At 35.1% G+C, this 19,114-nt stretch overlaps 1 protein-coding gene across 1 annotated transcript; it reads left to right on the top strand.

Annotated features, from left to right (window-relative positions):
* Window positions 1-2,458: 2,458 nt before the first annotated feature.
* LOC128992257 (protein FRG1 homolog) lies at window positions 2,459-14,668 on the top strand. Its single transcript, XM_054415741.1, has 6 exons — window positions 2,459-2,664; window positions 4,790-4,872; window positions 8,417-8,542; window positions 9,901-10,067; window positions 11,411-11,613; window positions 14,471-14,668. The coding sequence occupies exons 1-6, from the start codon at window positions 2,600-2,602 to the stop codon at window positions 14,616-14,618; spliced, it is 792 nt and encodes a 263-aa protein (XP_054271716.1). The 5' UTR covers window positions 2,459-2,599; the 3' UTR covers window positions 14,619-14,668.
* Window positions 14,669-19,114: the final 4,446 nt, after the last annotated feature.

Below are 19,114 nucleotides of genomic sequence, written 5' to 3'. Positions count from 1 at the left end.
CCACACCTCACTCTTCCAGGGCTACCGAGCAACTGGCCATTTATCCGACAAAGTGTCGTAAAGTGGGCGAGGACCACACATATGATAAGAATATCGTACGACACAGTGTCGTACGAGCGAAATCGTATAGTGGGCGAGAGGCCTAATATATACTTTTTGCAATTAACTCATACTTAGACATTATTATAGTTGTTATATCACTTTGCGTATTTCTTATCGTGAATAAATATTTTTTACAATTCATTCATACATTTGTATTATAATGTTTGATATATCACTTGGTTTTATTTTTCAACCATTATTTTGCGTAATTTTGATCTTCCTATTTATTTTTTACAATTTGTTCATATTTTTCTTGGTATTATGTTTAAATACTGCATCACTTATGGGTAAATATACTAAAATAGTTATTGAAAAAATGCGAGTTTGGCTATTATTTATTATTGTATAATCTTAATTATTAATTATATTGTGTAAAAAAGTTTCACTAAAACCTATATAAATATAATTTTTTGTAGATTATATTGATAAAATTAAATCATTAATATTTAAAAACTAATCAAAAAAATTTTTAACATACATAATTTTTACCAGACTATCCCAAAACCCTATGATAGTTATGGTAAACTTAAAAACTTGTAAAATGCATGGACTAATATAATTTAAAAATTTCTTTAAATACATTGACTTAAAAAATAATTTACGCATAAAAATAAATGTTTCTTTAATGCTGTAGGCCTACACTGGCCACTATCGCTTAATCTACGCCACAGCAGCCACATTGCAACAACTAACGGAATCATTGTTTTACTATTTGATACAGAACCACTGTTTTAAGATATTGCGCAACACACCCACACCTCACTCTTCCAGGGCTACCAAGCAACTGGCCATTTATCCGACAAAGTGTCGTAAAGTGGGCGAGGACCACCCATATGATAAGAATATCGTACGACACAGTGTCGTACGACCGAAATCGTATAGTGGGCGAGAGGCCTAGGCGCACATCAAGATTCCAACGAAACAACACAAAACAGGGTGGTTCTATTATGCACGTAATCCGTGTACGCTTAGAAATAGGTTCGCAACACAGATAATAATACTATGAGCAGCTGATTGACTATTATAACTACGATTGAACCTGTCATTTCGTGTTTATAGTTTCGGTATTTCTGAACTTTCGGGACTTTTCTTTTAAACGTTTTTAAAACATTCCTACGATCTTAATAAACAAGAAAATACCTTTAAAGCATTTTTTTAGGCGTGGAAACCACTTCAAATTACAAAAACATACGGAACTATATTCTCAAAACGCGAAGCACATTTCTTGCCGAGGAAAAATAGAGGAGTGATACGGACCGTGGGTACTATTTTCTCTAGGTCACCATTTGTGTAGCCAGCTGAACCTAAAAACGTGTTGTATAGTGTTTGAAAGACTAATTATTTAGATGCTTTATAGTGACTGTAGGAAAAATATAATGTGTAGGCCTAACACGAGTGAAAAAGGCCTTTTGCTGCACTCGAGATCATTCCGCACGAGCCGCAGGCGAGTAAACATTCCTCTCTTGTGCAGCAAAGTGCCACTTTCACCACTAGTTACACAAATAACTATTCCACATGACCGAAATGTAAACAAATCTGTGGAGGGATATTTAAAGGCTTCTGGGGCAGAGCCCTAAGCGAATTTACTTCGTTTTTCTCTTGATAACTCATCATACAGACCAAGACCTTACTTTGGACACCTCTACCAAGTTTCTACGCCAAGCCGTTCTCTCAAATTAGTGGAGACAAAGTTTCCAATTAAATATTTAGATTCCCCCATGTTAATCTTATGGGAGAAAACCCAACTTTGATGGATGATCCTGCCCAAACTAATAAAGACATAAAAAAACTAAAAACACTTTGCAAAACTACGGATCAGGGCACTTTTTTTGACACTTTACTAATCAAAATCGGTCCAAAAATGAGGGAGGAGTTTTGTTCACAAAAATTGGCTTAGCGTATTATATATATATATATATATATATATATATATATATATATATATATAGAAATACATAAAATATATATATACATATATATTTTATACATATATAAAATATATACATATACATACAAATATATATATATATATATATATAATACACGATATAGATAATACATCTATATATATATATATATATATAGATGTGAAAGTTTGTTTGAAGTTCAATCACGTATTAACTACTAGAAGGGTTGGGCTGAAATTTGGCATGATGATAGCTCACAATTGATATTCTCATCTCAAAAATTCTTTGGGGCTCTAAAGTTCCCCATTTGCCGGCTGCACGATTTCTATTTCATCACCAGTTTTTCGATCCAGCGCCCAGGAGCCAGATCAGAGGCAGAGCAGAGACTGAGATATAGGGAAACGGATCACATCAGATCCAGATCCAGTCTCAGTGTAATCTGTAAAATCTGTTTCGTTTCTTTGTTTGTTTTTGTTTTTAAATCAAACTAACATAACAACTAGCCTATTAAGCCTATAGCCTAGCTTGAGCTTACCCACCTGTGTTTTGTTTTGTTTACAGCCGCCCCAATTTATACAGCTCGCTGCTTAATGTCAACAATATCAGAATATGAATTGGTTAGAAAGAAAATTAAACTAAAAGGAGATAAATCAAGGTTAGTCTTTCTAATTAAATTTGATAATTTTAAGCTTAAAAAACTCTTTTAAGCTTAAAATTATCAAATTTTAAGCTAATTATTTTCATTAGCCAAGGTTTGGAAAGTAGGCCCTAGGTAGGTGTAGGCCCGGTGGGGCACACGGGAGGGACTAAGGCTAACATATCTTGTAGTGTCAGCGTTCGCCGCTAGGACTGCTAAGTTGAAAAAATTTAAATTAATTTTTAATTTTTTATTTTTTGTTATAAAATTAACTTTTTAATTATAAAATATTGTTTTAAAGTTATAAAATAAATTTTTAATTTTTAAAATTAAACTGTCATAACATAACCTAACCAACCAGACTTGCTGATAATATAAAAACTATATAAGATAAAAATCTAATTAATGATTACTTATAATTTTTAATTAATTATAAAATTAATTTTAAAATTTAGTATTATAAAATTAAACTGTCATAACCTAACCTAACCAACCAAACTTGCTGATATGAAAAATTTGTTGACAAAAAGTTAAAACTGCCAGCGGGTTTCGAACCCCGGACCTCCTGAACAGCAATCCGAAACGCTACCAACTATGCCACGAACGCCGCTGAAATCACATCGTTTCGTTACGGTAATCGTGTCGCCTCAAGAGAAGACAATAACCACTAGAGATATGACGTCATTACACATTTAGCCTTAGTCCCTTCCGTGTGCCCATTCCGGTGTAGGCCTATGAGGTGTTTTCAAAATAAAATAAAACGAATAAACTAAAGGTGTAGGCCTAAGTAAGCTAAATTTACAGTTAGCCTAAATAGGCCTAGGCCTACATTTGTTGGCTTTAAAGTTATCTCCAATAGGAGGCTCAGCACTTTTGACAAGATGGTATTTGTTTACCCTATTTTGGGGGCTTCTAGTGAATTTTGAAAAACAAATTTCTCACTATTTGGCATATTTTGAATACTTTTGCTTATTTCACACTGAAAATGGCGTTTGAAAATTTTGAAAAGCGCTAAGTTAGGTAGCCTACTGGTAGGCTAAGTTTAAGTAACTGATACTTTGATTTATAAGTACTTTACTAAATCTTTTGCTGTAGGCCTAGGCTTAAATAAGGCTTTATTAGGATTTTACTTTATCCATGGCGATTTGCTTTGTCTCTGAACACTTTGCGTGGTCCAACGGTCAATGGGACGTCCGCAAGAATCACACCAAATGTATTGGATAAAAATTCACCGTCAATCCCACTCATATCAAACTATATTATCTACAGGTTTTGTACTACATTAACATAAACGGGAAAAAATTATAGGAAAAAATAAAAATTAATTTTCCTTTGTTATACAAGTATACATATAATAAACACAATGGAACACATCATAAACTTAAGTTACTGTCAAAATATTTTTGTTTATTTTTAACTTTGCGGATACAACTTAATCCACTACCCGTCCGCGGATGAGTAGAAAAGCAGCGGATATATCCGCCACCCGTCTTTGAAGATATGACCATGACAACTTCTTTACTTAGACAACTTTCTTTAGTTAGAGAGTAAATAAAGAACAATATGTAAACAATAAATAAAAGACAACGTACTTAGTGTTGAGCGCTAAATGTCGAGGGGCAGCGTAGAAGAGGTGGGGGGGGGGGTGCACGGGAGAGGGGAAAGCGCGTGAGAGGGGTAGGCGCGGTTGAGAGGGGGGAGTGCGGGAGGGTCTAAATTTTGAAAAATGTAAACTGAAAGCTCAAGTTTTTAGACAATCACAAAAATAAAATCATTTTTTGCAATTTAAAACTAGTAATTTAACTAGATTTATTTACCAAAGTCTCAGGGGGGGGGCAATTGTCCCTTTGCCCCCCTTGGATCCGCCACTGACCGGTATCGTCTCGTTGGCCACATTGCACGTATACACACGGTTAATTCTGGCGATGACTCAGAATTAATAGGATCAAACTATAGGCCTCGTTCATGATTGATAGCTAAATTTAGTATAATCATAAAATCAGGCAATAGGCCTAGTAGTCGTAAAATCTATTTTAAGTTCTAGACATTTGATGAAAGACATAACGTTACATTTAATAAATAGGTACTTTTTTGGCAATTAAACATTTTTGTACATATTTTCATACTACTTTTTAAATTTCAGTTCAAAACGAAAAAGGAAGCATAAGGATAAAGTTGGAAATAAAGATGCTGAACCAGTAGAAGATGAGGATAAAGTAAAACATGGTAAGTTAAATTATATTAAATTAGGATCCCAATACCCTAGTGTTGTTAGTAGGGCTTATACCTACTTTTGGTTTTAATTTGTGGGAACATTTAATGCAATTAAATATCTTGCTCTGTAACCTTTGTTCCTGCAGAATGATTGTATTACTAAAACATTAGGAACATTCTGCTAGAGAAAAATACTGTAGAACTAACTTACACAATCTAGAACAGAACTACAGAACAAGGGCTACCAACAGAAGCCTGGTACAGTAACTTAAAATAATATTTCTAGCTCTTGCCTCTGGTGAAAAATTATAGTTTTGTGTTTAATTAGTGTGGCTGGTGGTTTGAATTTTTTGTTATTGTTCACAAAGTCGAAGCGTAGATAATTCTTAACCCCTTGGTAGTGCCTCGAGCCTTTACCACCAACGCCAAGATGTTGTTCATATGTGGTGTAAAAAAATGCCTTGTACTAAATCACTGCAAGCGGTTTGGCTGCTAAATCTAAATACCCCCGCCGCAGCAAACCTGCAGACTAAGCGAATTTCCATTTGACTGATTGGATTTACACTGAAATGTCTACTTAAAAATATAACATTTATTCTTGATTTAAATAGAATTAGTTTAACAAGTACTTAGGTTTGCTGCATCAGGGAGGGTAAAACAGTTTTTTTTTTAATGTGAATAGTTTCGTAAGAAATAAAAATATTTTCCAAATTTGATCAAAATATGTTCTCAAACAAGCAAACTACAACAGTTTACTTATTCTCCATAAGAATAACATGGGAATTTTAAATTTAAAATTTTTTGGAATTTTCTCCGTAAAAATTAGGCGCATAATAACGCTTCAATATACTAAGTTATTTGTTTTTTTAAGCTCTACAAAATGGTTTGGAAAGAAATTGCTAAATTTTATGTTTTTTGGGTCAAAAATGGAAAAACCCTATTTTTACCCCATAAAACCCCCCGTAAACCCCCGTTCCCATGGTCCGATCATGCTGGATCGCGAACTCGTTCGAATAAACGTAAGTTTACACGTTTGTACCAAATTTCATCAAAATCGGATCATTTTTGCTCGAGTTATCGTGCTGACGGACACATATATATATATATATATATATATATATATATATATATATATGAATTTGAACGGATGGTGTTTTTGGCCTCTAGGGACCTCAAAACGAAAAAAAAATCGGTCCCGCGTCCAGGTCTTACCATGAGTACTACGGTAATAGCTTATTCCCTATATGGGAAATTCGCTAAAAGTGTGTGGAGTCACTAGTGACAGATAAACCCGACAGAGGCCGCACTGACACACACAGTCTTTTTGACTGGGTGAAATTAAAAAGCCATATTTCAGTATGCATTATATTTTAATTCCCCAAAATTGTAAAAAAGTATAAAATATGTAATTTACAGCCTTCTGAATATGCTTAAGATAATAAAATATGAAATGGACTGTTGTAATAAAATCATACACCTCGAATTGTTTGTTTTGTGCAAACCGTTTCTCATATAAATCAATATTGCCTTAACCGTTTTATTAAATATCTATAAATGACAAATACTTATGAAAAAAATTGTATAACCCTCCGAGGGTCACGCGTCAAAAAATAGACGCACAACACACTTTGTGTAGTGTCATGCGTCTAGTTTTAGACGCACAAACATCGTTTACGGCGAAGGCTCTATGACTGACTGAATAGGATTGAACTGGATCGAGTTAGGTATCGTTCTTTCCGTAATATTCTAAGCTTTCTCCAGAGGTCTGTCTCTAAGCGCTATTCATTTTAGTTCCGAAAATATTGTAGCAGACAGCTGACGTGCGTGTATTTGTAAACAGCTAGGTTCCCCCGGACCGATGACTGATGTGTTTTATTACGTTTATCATTGTTTTAGTGTTAAAAATCAAAAGTAGTGATATACGTGGTGCATTATAAGAAGATTTAAGTGGTTTTGAAGTGCTGGTTGATGATCCTGAAGAAGTAGGTAGTGATATTGATGTAAATTATCAGCCAGATTCCTAGCTATGGTTAGGCTATGCATTCTTAGCTAAACGCTATGTACTGAAATCCGTTTTTCGCTCATAACTTATTTATTTGATAACTTACCTCGCTATATGATTATATATTTGTAATCCTCATTAAATTTAGAACAAAGTGGCTATTTTCAAATATTTATAGGCCTATAATTTATACAATTTCATTGAGCGCGAACTTATTTTTTTTTTTGAAAATTTTTGAAATTATATTTTTTTTTACCTAAAAATTTTTTTTGAAAAAATGTTCCTTATGTTTTATATATAATATTGAAGCCCATGATTTTCCAAACAAAATGGTATATAGAACATTAGAATTAACATTGTTTTAAGCTTCTCAGATCCGTTTTAATAAAACCTTGCAAAGGGGCCAAAAATAGGTGGACATTAAGGCCTAAACTATGGGCACTCGGAGGGATAATAAACTATGAAAAAACATAGTTCACCAAAAGTATTTCAGTTAGCCTATACCGGTACATCATTAAAAGTCATTAATGTCTTGTGAGGATAAAATTCCTTTCAAGGGTTAGTATTCATCTTTATCATTTAAATTTTTGCCTCTCTCAGTAAATGGTTCATTAGAAAGGTGCCTGCATGCCTCACTAAACATTACATCCCTCTCTCAACACTCGACAATGGACTATCGATCCTACTTTTCATGTCAGATTCCACGTTTAGCCAGTATGAGAGGTACATAATACTTCTCTTTGGCCAGCACATAATTTAAAAGCTGCCACTAGACTGAAGTGAGGATGGCAAAAAGTAGGTCACAGTGTTCCTGGAATGTGGTGTGTTATGCACAGTAAAGGTTGACAATACTGACAACCAATAAATATAACGAGAGGTCGTCCAGTGGTCGAAACTCGACCAAAAATACATAATGTACTCACTTAATTATTTTCACCCCACACTGTAAATAAAACATGTGATTTGAGTTTCTTCCATTTGTTTTGGTTTTCTGTTTACATTTCGTTGTTATTTCGTTACCAGCATGGCAACGCATAAGATCCATGTTCATATTTTCAAATTTTTAAACTCATTTTTTGTGCTTATCTTTGAGCCTATTTAAATTTATGAAGGGATTCTGCACACCTACAGGAAAATAGTTTTCTAACGGTATGCGTAGATTTTCCCTACGATGAACATGAACTGAGAAAAAAGGTTTTAAAGAAACATGCTTGCCTATTAATATATAGATTTGTACGCAATAAAGTAGAAACCTGGTAATTTAGACAGCTATGAGTTACTCGTTGCATCTTTAGTCATGCATTAAAGATAAATGCATGACTAATGATGCTGTTGACTAATTAATATCATTTGCGATCTATAGGTCTATTATAACATAGGTAGCAAACAACTTTTCTATCCTTCTTGATATTTGTTTGTGGTATATAGTCTCAATGATTCATAGGGAGCTAATTTCCTACCTCCTGATACTAAAGCTACATTCACCAGAGTTTACAGATGTTAATTCCCAACCAACTTGCAAACACAATGAACATCGTAATTTTTTTATTACAGGAGGGTGGAGTAAAGTTGATCTTGTAAGAAGTATTACTGGTTCTGTTGCTATTGAATTTGGGAATCAAACTTATGTAACTGCATTGGACAATGGACTATTCACTTTGGGACCACCGCATAAGGATGGTATGTATTTTTCCAAACTCATCATTAATTAAGTTAATTTTTGTTCTCGTATCACTATATTACACTCCAAACTCTTATTTTCCTGTTTTTATTTAATAGCGGTTTATATTATAAACTATGTTGAAAACCGTTGTGCTATGAAATATTCATGCTGTCATTAGTTTATGATAAATAAACTGATTATTTGAACAGTTGAAGAAATAATCAGATAAACCAGTTTTCTGTCATAAGATCAGTTCTATTTTATTTGTGGAAATTTAGGCCTTTTAATTTTAATCAATACCCCATTAAAAAAAATATTGTAATAACCATATTTCAGTTATTTATGTTTTCAACCTCTCTTTTTAAAATTTTATGACTGGGGATTTTAATGAGCTTAGTTATTGATACAATTAAATCTATCTGGGTAGCTGAGTGGATAGAGCTAGCCTAGTAATCAGTTGATTGCCGGTTTGAGCCTAAGAAAAGTGAAAATCTCTTCTAAGGTTTGAAACTGGTTATGTCCTTGATCAGTGCCTTGCTTAACTGACGATTCTAAATGCATGTACTTTGTCAAAAGGAAAAAAAAACACTCTTATTCTTATTCATTGGATTTTAACATGTTCAGTGCGGCAGGCATTCCAAAAGGGCACTCGCCAATGGCGGCAAGACCCGGACGAAGCCCCGGCGTGGTACTGTAACAGCGAACGCAATTGTCATTCAAATATTTCAATCTGACGAATAACAAAAGAGCAGTGGCGATTGTACTATGTTAGCCCGAGATTGGACGTAGTTCCCTTAAACACCCAAAGGTAGCAGCACTGCCTGGATCAGTAGTCAGTTGCTTTGTAATATGGCTTAAAGAGAGAAAATCCTCGAAACCGGGACAAAAGCATTGTCAGACGGGATTTTACGGGAAATTTTAGTACCAACCTACACCAAAATAAAGCTCACATTCTAAGCTACAGACTAGCAACGATTTTAACGTTCCCCGGCAATGGCTGAGCTCATACTAAACTAATGTAGTGGGGGTTGCGCAACTACATCAATTGGTGTAGGCCGGTCGTGGCGATTGTCGCGTGACTGCACTGAACGTGTTAATAAACTATCCTGGCCATAGAAACAGCTGAGCTTGGTCTGTAACAAAGCTGTAGGCCTACATCTCATTCACTCAACACTCATGTTATGTTTTTAGTATTGTAAAAATCTAAACTTTTGTAAAATATCTTTTTAGGATTTTTATGACAGGATAGCAGACTTACCTGAATGTTTAGCTATTGAGTAAAAAAAGCTTTATCAATATTCATAGACAATGTATTAGGATAGGTAAAAAAAAAGTAGTTTTTTCTAACCAAAACATTGTTTTTTTTACATTACAGGTGAGGGTCCTCTCCCAGAAGAAGTTTTAACTGCGATCAATGTTAGTGAAACGAAAGTGGCATTTAAATCTGGCTATGGTAAATATCTCGGTGTTCATAAAGATGGCACTGTCACTGGCAGATCAGATGCAATAGGCCCATTAGAGCAGTGGGAGCCTATCTTTCAGGTATGTAACAAGTGTAGTAACTAGTGAAAAACAAAAGGTAAAATACTTCTAGGATACCTGGCAAACACATTTGAGTTGATCTGCTGTATAGTTGATACAATTAATTCTTCCCAACATTAGTACTAAAAAAACTTTTGTAACCTCCCAGCCTGCAAGTATTATTATTTATACTTCGTGATCAATATGTACTCAATTTGTTTTATTATTTTGTACAGTAATCTATATTATAAAAGCGCTGAATTCTATTATTGTGACATCTTCATTGCAGTTCCCTAACCAATACACAGTCAATAATAAGTAAAAAGTAAAAGAAATCCTGACTTCAAGAGCAACTCAAATAGAATCCACTGATCACACTAACATTCTCCTGAGCCATCCACCATTTAGCAGTCCTCTCACCAACCTCTCGGACTTTAACGAGGTGAGGTTTGAACCCTCAATCTATAAGTGCTGTCTCCTAGCTGAAGCTTAAAGCCAAAGATTGAAGTGGATTGGACATGTTATCAGAAGAGCTTCTGGGGCTTTGATAAAGTGAGTGGAGTGAAAACCCAGAAGGAAGGAGACTTCCTTGATGTCCTAAGAAGGATGGAAAGACGAAGTACATAAAGATATGACCAAGATGAGAGTTAGTAAAGAAGATGTGGAGAAAGAAATGGAGGCAGATTGTTTTTGAGGCCAAACCATTTTAACATGTTACATTTAAAAATGTGTTCTGTAGTAGTGAAGTCTCACTAACCCAAACCCCGTCCATTAATCCAGCCAATCGAAACCATGTCCTGTCCAGTCCATGTCCAGTTAATCGCAACCAGCTGTTGGGGGAAAATGTTACTTTATTTAAATTAAAAACAAAAATATGCGTTCTAAGATACTAATCAACGTTCAGCAGACCAGGGAACCAGAAATCAGACATAAATTTGAAAAAGTCCTTAAATTTTATGTGAATTTTGTATGAACTGGGAATTTTTAATAACCGTTAAAAGCCTATAGTTAAGCATCCATTTAGTAATAGAGTTTTGTTATTTAAATGTGTTTTTCTAGTAAGAAGAATAACTCACAGGAGATGATCATGGATATTTCTGTGACCGCAAAAGATCAGTGTCACTGTGATCGTGGTGTTGTTGTCATCGCGGGAGCAATATATAACCATTTTCAGAAATGAAAATACCTTGTTTTTCTCATGAAATTTTATCTCATTTCCGGATAATCCGAAACACTGGATAATCTGAACAGGGTCTGGTCCCAATTAATTTGTATTACTGGGTCTCAAGTGTAGCAGAATTTGAAACCATTTGGATTTTGACAATAGATTAGAATTATTGGTTGTTTTTTTTATTATTGACCAGGATGGTAAGCTAGCCCTGCTCAGCTGTACCAGCTGTTTCATGTCAGTGAGAGAAGAAGATGAACATCTGGTGGCCCTCAGCAAGACAGCTGGACCTGACCAGTACCTGCAGATTCGCACAGCAGCTGTCGTAGCGTCTGACGAGGGCAATGAAATGCCTATTGAAGAAAAGGGAAACCTGTCACAGATTGAGGAGAATTATGTGTATGTATGCGTTAAGAAATGTTATGTCTGTAAGTCTGACATGGTAGGTTAGAAGAGAGTATTTATTTAGGTATATCAAATAATTCTCAACTTTATTAAAACACTAGCTGAGTGCCCGTCCTTCGTACGGGGTTGGTATACAATGCTTATTGTTGTTAAATACTCGTGCTTTGCATTTGCAATGAGAGAGGACACATTTTGAGAAAATTTGGTTTACTATAATCTACGGTATACTAAACCATGTTCTCATATTCTCAAAAACATCAAGGATGAGAGGGGTTCGCGTATTGCTGATCCAAAATTGGTTTCTAATATGTTCAATAGATGTTTTGTGGAGGTAGGCAGTGGAAGTTTAAATGCTTGACGAAATTCTTCCTATGATTTGAAATCTGTTTCTTCTGAAACCTAGTTTTTCTAGACAGAAGGAGGTGTTTTTCTCTAAGCAAGAAGGGGAGGTAGTAGAAATAATCAAGTCCTTGAAAACAAAGCTATCATCAGGCTGTGATAGTGTGTCATCAAAGCTTCTGATGTCCTGCTGTAAATTTTTGTTAGGTCCTTTGGTTATTATCATCAACCACTCCTTTCAAACGGGAAGTTTTCCAGACGCAATAAAATTATCAGTAAAGCCAAGTCCGCAAAGAAGATGTGTTCAAGATCTAAATAATTTTAGACCTATTTCAACAACTTCGACATTTTCCAAAGTGATTGAAAAGGCATTTTTAAATAGGTTGAGGACTTTCATAAACTTTTGTGCCCCAATCAGTTTAGTTTCGGAAAAGGCGGGTCTACTGTCAATGGAATGTTTTCAATCATCGATAGGGTTGTGAATGTATTAGACAAAGTAGCATCCATCTCTGGAGTCTTGAGTCTGGAGTGTACCAAATTTCAGTCTCCTAGGTAAATGGGTAGTAGGATATGGTAATTAGTGAGAGTGAGTGAGTCAGTCAGTCAGTCAGTGAGGTCTTTGCCTTTTATATGTTAAGATACTTTACTCGTATTATCACTTAGCCTACTTAGGGTAGTTAAAAGGTAACTTTTGATATCGTCACTATACTGTACGTGATTCAATTCCTTTGATATCACGGACGATTAATATCAAACGACAAACATTAGAAATGACAAAATAAATTGTAACAAAAACTAGGTATCTTCTTTATTGTATTCAACAAAACAATATACTAAACTATTTTCTGTTTACAAAACAATTGAAAAACATATGACTGTTTATATATTAATTAATAAACAGTCTTTTGGCAAACTTATATGAAATATATTGAGGGGTTTTCTTTATCAATGATTAATCATCGTACGTCAATCATCCCCCCCAAAACCCTCAATATATATTTCAAAAATTTTAAAACTAGGTGTTAAATTTGGATCTAGATTCATTTCTGCACTTGAACCTCTTTTTCTTGGAATATGTGGTGTTTTTCTTTTTAAGTGTCTTTCTCTTAGAAGGTCTTCCTTTCTTTCTCCATCCCTCTTCATTACTTCCTTCTTCACTTGCAGATTCCACATATTTTCCACCATTCTTTTTCCTTACTCTTCCACTACCTTCACCATAACTCTCAGACTGGTTGACCTGCCGCAACTTCTGACGATTTCTCAGTTGTAAGTAAAGGTATTCTATCTTTTTGGTCTTCCTTTCCCTTTCCACCTTTTGTTGGTACTGTAACAGACAATGTTGCCTGTAGCAGTGTTTAGGGACCATCTTGTCCCACTGCCTGATCTTCAGTTCTTGCTCCTTCCCTCTCATCGTATCCTTGGCCTCCTCGAAATATTCACACGACGTAACATTGAGTGCAGGTCGTATCTCGGTGTCCTTTGCGGTTGACGTGACCCCAGGAGCATCGGTCCAATGCAGGATCCCATCCTCATCTCCCGAGATGGCTGATGAGTCTTCGACCATCACTGTCCGTCGCAAGATCTCTTCTGCACCTCCTGTGATGACCGTTGAGTCCTCGACCCTCTCTGTTGGCCGCAGGATCTCTTGTCTATCTCCCAAGATGGCTGATGAGTCCTCGACCATCACTGTCCGTCGCAAGATCTCTTCTGCACCTCCTGTGATGACCGTTGAGTCCTCGACCCTCTCTGTTGGCCGCAGGATCTCTTGTCTATCTCCCAAGATGGCTGATGAGTCCTCGACCATCACTGTCCGTCGAAAGATCTCTTCTCTATCTCCCAAGATAGCTGATGAGTCTTCAAACGTCTCTGTCTGACGTAGGATCTCTATACCTCCCGGGATGGCCGATGAGTCCTCGGCTAACTCCAAGATATTTTCCCGGTTGTTGAATTTGATTTCATTGTATTTAATTTTGATGTCCGATTTGTCTGTTTCATAGGTGTTAGTAATAACTTTAGTTTCTAATTTTGATTGGTTTTGTTTTTCCGAAATCTTTTTAATGGAGGATGAAATTACATTTTTGATGCCTGCCAAATGAGTATCCAATTGTTTTGATTGAGTATCTAACTGTGCCGAAATCTTTACTAGTAACATACTCACCGGGTCTGCTGGTGGTTCTCCTAATTTTGCCATTTCTTCTTAAAGTCCTGTCACGGTCGCCAATTGATATCGTCACTATACTGTACGTGATTCAATTCCTTTGATATCACGGACGATTAATATCAAACATTAGAAATGACAAAATAAATTGTAACAAAAACTAGGTATCTTCTTTATTGTATTCAACAAAACAATATACTAAACTATTTTCTGTTTACAAAACAATTGAAAAACATATGACTGTTTATATATTGATTAATAAACAGTCTTTTGGCAAACTTATATGAAATATATTGAGGGGTTTTCTTTATCAATGATTAATCATCGTACGTCACTTTGTCTCTTCATTTCCAGGAGAAAGTTCCAGAAATTCCAAGATAAAAAGTTGAAGATCAACACAGAAGACAAATCAGAGTTGAAAAAGGCCAAAAAGACAGGATCACTGCATGAAACTCTACTTGACAGAAGAAGCAAAATGAAAGCCGATAGATACTGCAAATGAATTTTCTTACACTATGAGATGAAAAATAAATATCCTAATACTAGCACAAACAGTTCTTTTAATGTTCCAACTTTTCTTAGGTACAAAATTACCAATTAATAAACGCTACTCATTGAATAATATTTGTCTCATTCTCAACAATACATGCATTATCATTATCGAGTTTGGGACACAACCTATATGGTATTTAAATTTTAACCCAAACATGAGTGATCCAATGGCAGCTAAGCAGGGCATAAAATAACATGTTAACTGGGCGACACATGTGTCACCCAGTGCTGAGATTTTGTCGCCGAGTGGCTATGGGTGGTGCCGGCATATTTTTTTTTTGATTCACATTTAAAATGTATCGGAATTTTTAAAGTAGGCCTATTTAAAAAATAACATTGTGTAAATATTTTTGAGTTTTAAGTAATTAAGTGAGATTATATGGAGGACTATTTACAAGCAAATATAATTGGAAAATTCATTAAAAGATACGTAGAAATTAATGTGTGATTTTCACTCTAGTCCATACAAAAATTTTCCGGGGGGTTCTCCAGACACCACTTTTTGCTGGGGGGTATTTCATACCGGGTGTATTCCATAAACCCCCCGACCCCCTGGCACCACTGTCGCCCAGTGTAAATCCCTTAAAATATGCTCTGCAGCTAAGGGACCTACAGTTTATATTGGAATCCGAACCACTTTCCCTTGTAATTAACGAATTAGTCTAAGATGAGATTTTCAATTAAATCTATTTAAATAAACTTTAGGTTTAACAAGTACCTAGGTTTGCTGCTACAGGGAGGGTAATAAAGTACATTTTTAAGTAAAATAATATTAGCTTAGTATAACATGAATAAATTTGCTAAGTTTGATAAAATATATTCATAAACGTGCAAACTACAATAGTTCACATTATTCTCCTTTAGAATAACATGGGAATTTTAAATTTACAATTTCTTGAATTTTCTCCATAACCATTAAATTGTTCAAAAACACTTCAATATACTAAATTATTTGTTGTTGAAGCTCTAGATTCAAGATTTATTTCGGCCATTAAGTAATTTACAATAGGCTTTGTCTTACATAAAATATTAAACTAAAAATAATATATCAGTCTTTTCCTGAAAAACATAAAACATATAAAATAATCCACTGCAAACCAAACAACAGCACTTCTGTCAAAAATCTTCACACAGCAAACCATGCAAAATATAATTGTCAAACAAACATACCTTTCAGTAGACGTACATGACTTATTAAGTATTTAAGTTTTGTGCAGCCTTCATGGCATCAAAAAAATCATCAAATCTACAAGTCTACAAAATGGTCCGGAGAGAAATGTTTTTTAGGGTCAAAAATGGGAAAACCCAATTTTTTCCCCCCATTAAACCCTGTTCCCATGGTCCGATCATGCTGGTGCGAACTCATTCAAGTTTATCCCGACATATACCTTCAAGCTAAATTTCATCAAAATCGGACAAATATTACTCAAGTTATCGCGTTCACGGACACATATATAACCCTATATATATATATAATTTTGAACGATTAGTGTTTTTAGCCTCTAGGGACATCAAAATGAAAAAGTAAATCTGTCCCAGGCCTAGGTCTTAAAGCCCCCCCCTTAAACCGTGCAACCTACGGTAATAGCTACTTCCCTATAGGGAAATTCACATCAAAATATAATTTTGAATTGCCATTGTAGAAGTGTGCCCAGCGTATCTAAATACAATAATTGTTGTATTGTTGTTGTTCGTATCAATATAGATGTGTTGTCTGTATCTAAATAGAATAATGTTGTGTCTTGTGTTGTGGCCGTTTATAAATGGCCTTGTCACACAATCTAGATAGAGTAGTTTAATGTTTTGATGTCTTGTTCTGGATCTGGGTTTAATGTCAGGGTATGCTTGTAGGCATTGAATACATTTTCTCTCCTGTCAATAGTGAACTTAGCTCCTTGGTTATAAATCCAGAGGGAGACCATTACAAAATGGGACCATAGACTAAACCAACACAATAGATAACTGAAATAACAAGAAACTAATTGTAAACAAAACACAATTAACCTTTACAGTGCACCAAACATAACTAACAATAACATTGTATTCAGCTTATCCATATTATGGATAATGTTTACAATTTCCATAAGAATGAGAAATCTACTAAAGGAGTATGTTTTATCTATGATGGGACACAACTGTGCAAATTATTTATTGTTAGAGCTCTTTAGTAAAAACTATTTACCTGTGATTAAGATCACACTTGAGCATATGTATGGTCGCCATTTCATTGAACAGTATTAACAGAACAGTATTAACATACAATAATATTGGGCTATAAATAAATGGTGCTAGTAGCCCAAGAGCCCATGACTGCCAGACCTTCGTCATTTTATAAAAGCTGAAAGTTTCTCAGCAATTGCTTCCAGTTCCGTTAAGAATGATCGGCGACTATGACATTTGGATTTTGGTTACTTTGGCAACCATAACGTAACGAAGGTCTGAAATTTGCAAATAACCATCGTTATAGTATAAAGCTTGGCTTTTTAATATTTTCTTCGGAGGAATGTTAGAAATCATTTCCCCCATTGCCAGACACTTTGTGCGGTTTAAAGAAACCCTCTGCCAGACACCCTTAAAACTTAGGTATGACGAAGATTAATTTTCGTCATTTTATAAAAGCTGAAATTGATATATGTTACTTGGGGAGCTATCAAAAGACGTTTTCTCAAAAGCCAGACACTTTCGTTGGTTACTTCATCAAGCCAGACACTTTAAAGTCTGCCGTGATAAGCTTAACCATTACTTGCAAACAGTTTCCATTTTAGAACAGGTTTCTGTGCCAAATGTAAACGGTGAAATCACAACTTATTTCCAATCGTAATTGCGTTAATTTACATCATAGTATAAAAGCTGAATTTGATATATGTTACTTGGGAAGCTATGAAGAGACATTTCCTCATCAGCCAGACACTTTCGTTGGTTATTTCGTCTGGCCAAACACTTTAAAAGTCTGCTGTAATACAATAGGTGGTTGTGGGCTTAACTGCTACATACAAACAGTGACTTCGGTTACAGTTTGGAATAGGTTACTGTGCCAAATGTAACCGGTGAAATCACAACTTATTTCCAATCGTAATTGCGTAAATTTACATCATAGTATAAAAGCTGAATTTGATATATATTACTTTGGGAAGCTATGAAGAGACGTTTCCTCAACAGCCAGACACTTTCGTTGGTTATTTTATCTTGCCAGACACTTTAAAAGTTTGTAGTAATATAGGTAGTAGGTACAGTAGTTATACAAACAGTGACTTCAAAACACTGCAGAGTGCAGGAATAAATAACAAACAATTAAATGCAAATATAACATATGTTTACATCAAACATATGGTTGGTGAGGAAGAAAGTAGCAATTTCATCGTTTACATTTGGCAAAGGGCAAAGGCAAACAGGAACTGAATCTACTGTTTGCAGGTAGGTAACAGTTAAGCTTATCACGGTAAACTTTAAAGTGTCTGGCTAGATGAAGTAACCAACGAAAGTGTTTGGCTTTTGAGAAAACGTCTTTTGATAGCTCCCCAAGTAACATATATCAATTTCAGCTTTTATAAAATGACGAAAATTAATCTTCGTCATACCTAAGTTTTAAGGGTGTCTGGCAGAGGGTTTAAACCACACAAAGTGTCTGACAATGGAGGAAATGTTTTTTTAACATTCCTCTGAAGAAAATATGAAAGAACCAAGCTTTATACTATAGCGAACATTTTGTAAATTTCAGACCTTTGTTACCTTGTTGCCAAAGTAACCAAGATCAAAATTTCATAGTCGCCGATCATTCTTAACTGAATTGGGAGCATTTGCTGAGAAACTTTCAGATTTTATAAAATAACGAAGGTCTGGCAGTCATGGGCTCTTGCTTTATAGCTAATGAAGCCTGGCCTTAGTCAGTAATTAAAGATAATCAAGCCATCTCACTTCACTCTGCAGTCTACACTCGTCCTTCACATTGAATTGGATGTATATTAATTAACAGCTGTGTCTAAGCACGGCTACCTTTAACTACAGGCCGCGGCCCATCGATCTCTATTATTTTAATAATAATAATAGAGATCGATGCCGCGGCCTGGTAGAATTGGCAACGTCGCAAGTGGTGTTGTTTAGTGACAGACGTCTCATAAGATAACATGGCAGACAGGTGACATCAGCTCATTAATTCGCACTTTATAAATTTAAATTTATGATCATATATTTATTAAAATATTTTAAATAATACATACTGTACAGAATTGAAAACCAAAACAATATGAATAAAAAATCTATATCTATACATTTTAAGCGGAGTAAATATTGTCATAGTCCAGTAACCAATCTTTCGTAAATACAAAAATAAAATACCATTAGCTGCTTCCAAACAAAACAGCTTTTACAACACCACTTGCGATGTTGCCAGTTCGAAGGCCGCGGCCTGGTTAAAGGCGGCGGTGGTCTAAGGAACATGTCCCATGT

This window comes from Macrosteles quadrilineatus, unplaced genomic scaffold (genome assembly GCF_028750875.1).
Source record: "Macrosteles quadrilineatus isolate MER2022 unplaced genomic scaffold, UCM_ALF_1.0 Scaffold_4__1_contigs__length_99947679, whole genome shotgun sequence".
In the NCBI taxonomy this organism is placed as follows: Eukaryota; Metazoa; Arthropoda; class Insecta; order Hemiptera; family Cicadellidae; genus Macrosteles; species Macrosteles quadrilineatus.
This window is presented reverse-complemented; position numbering and strand designations above follow the sequence as displayed.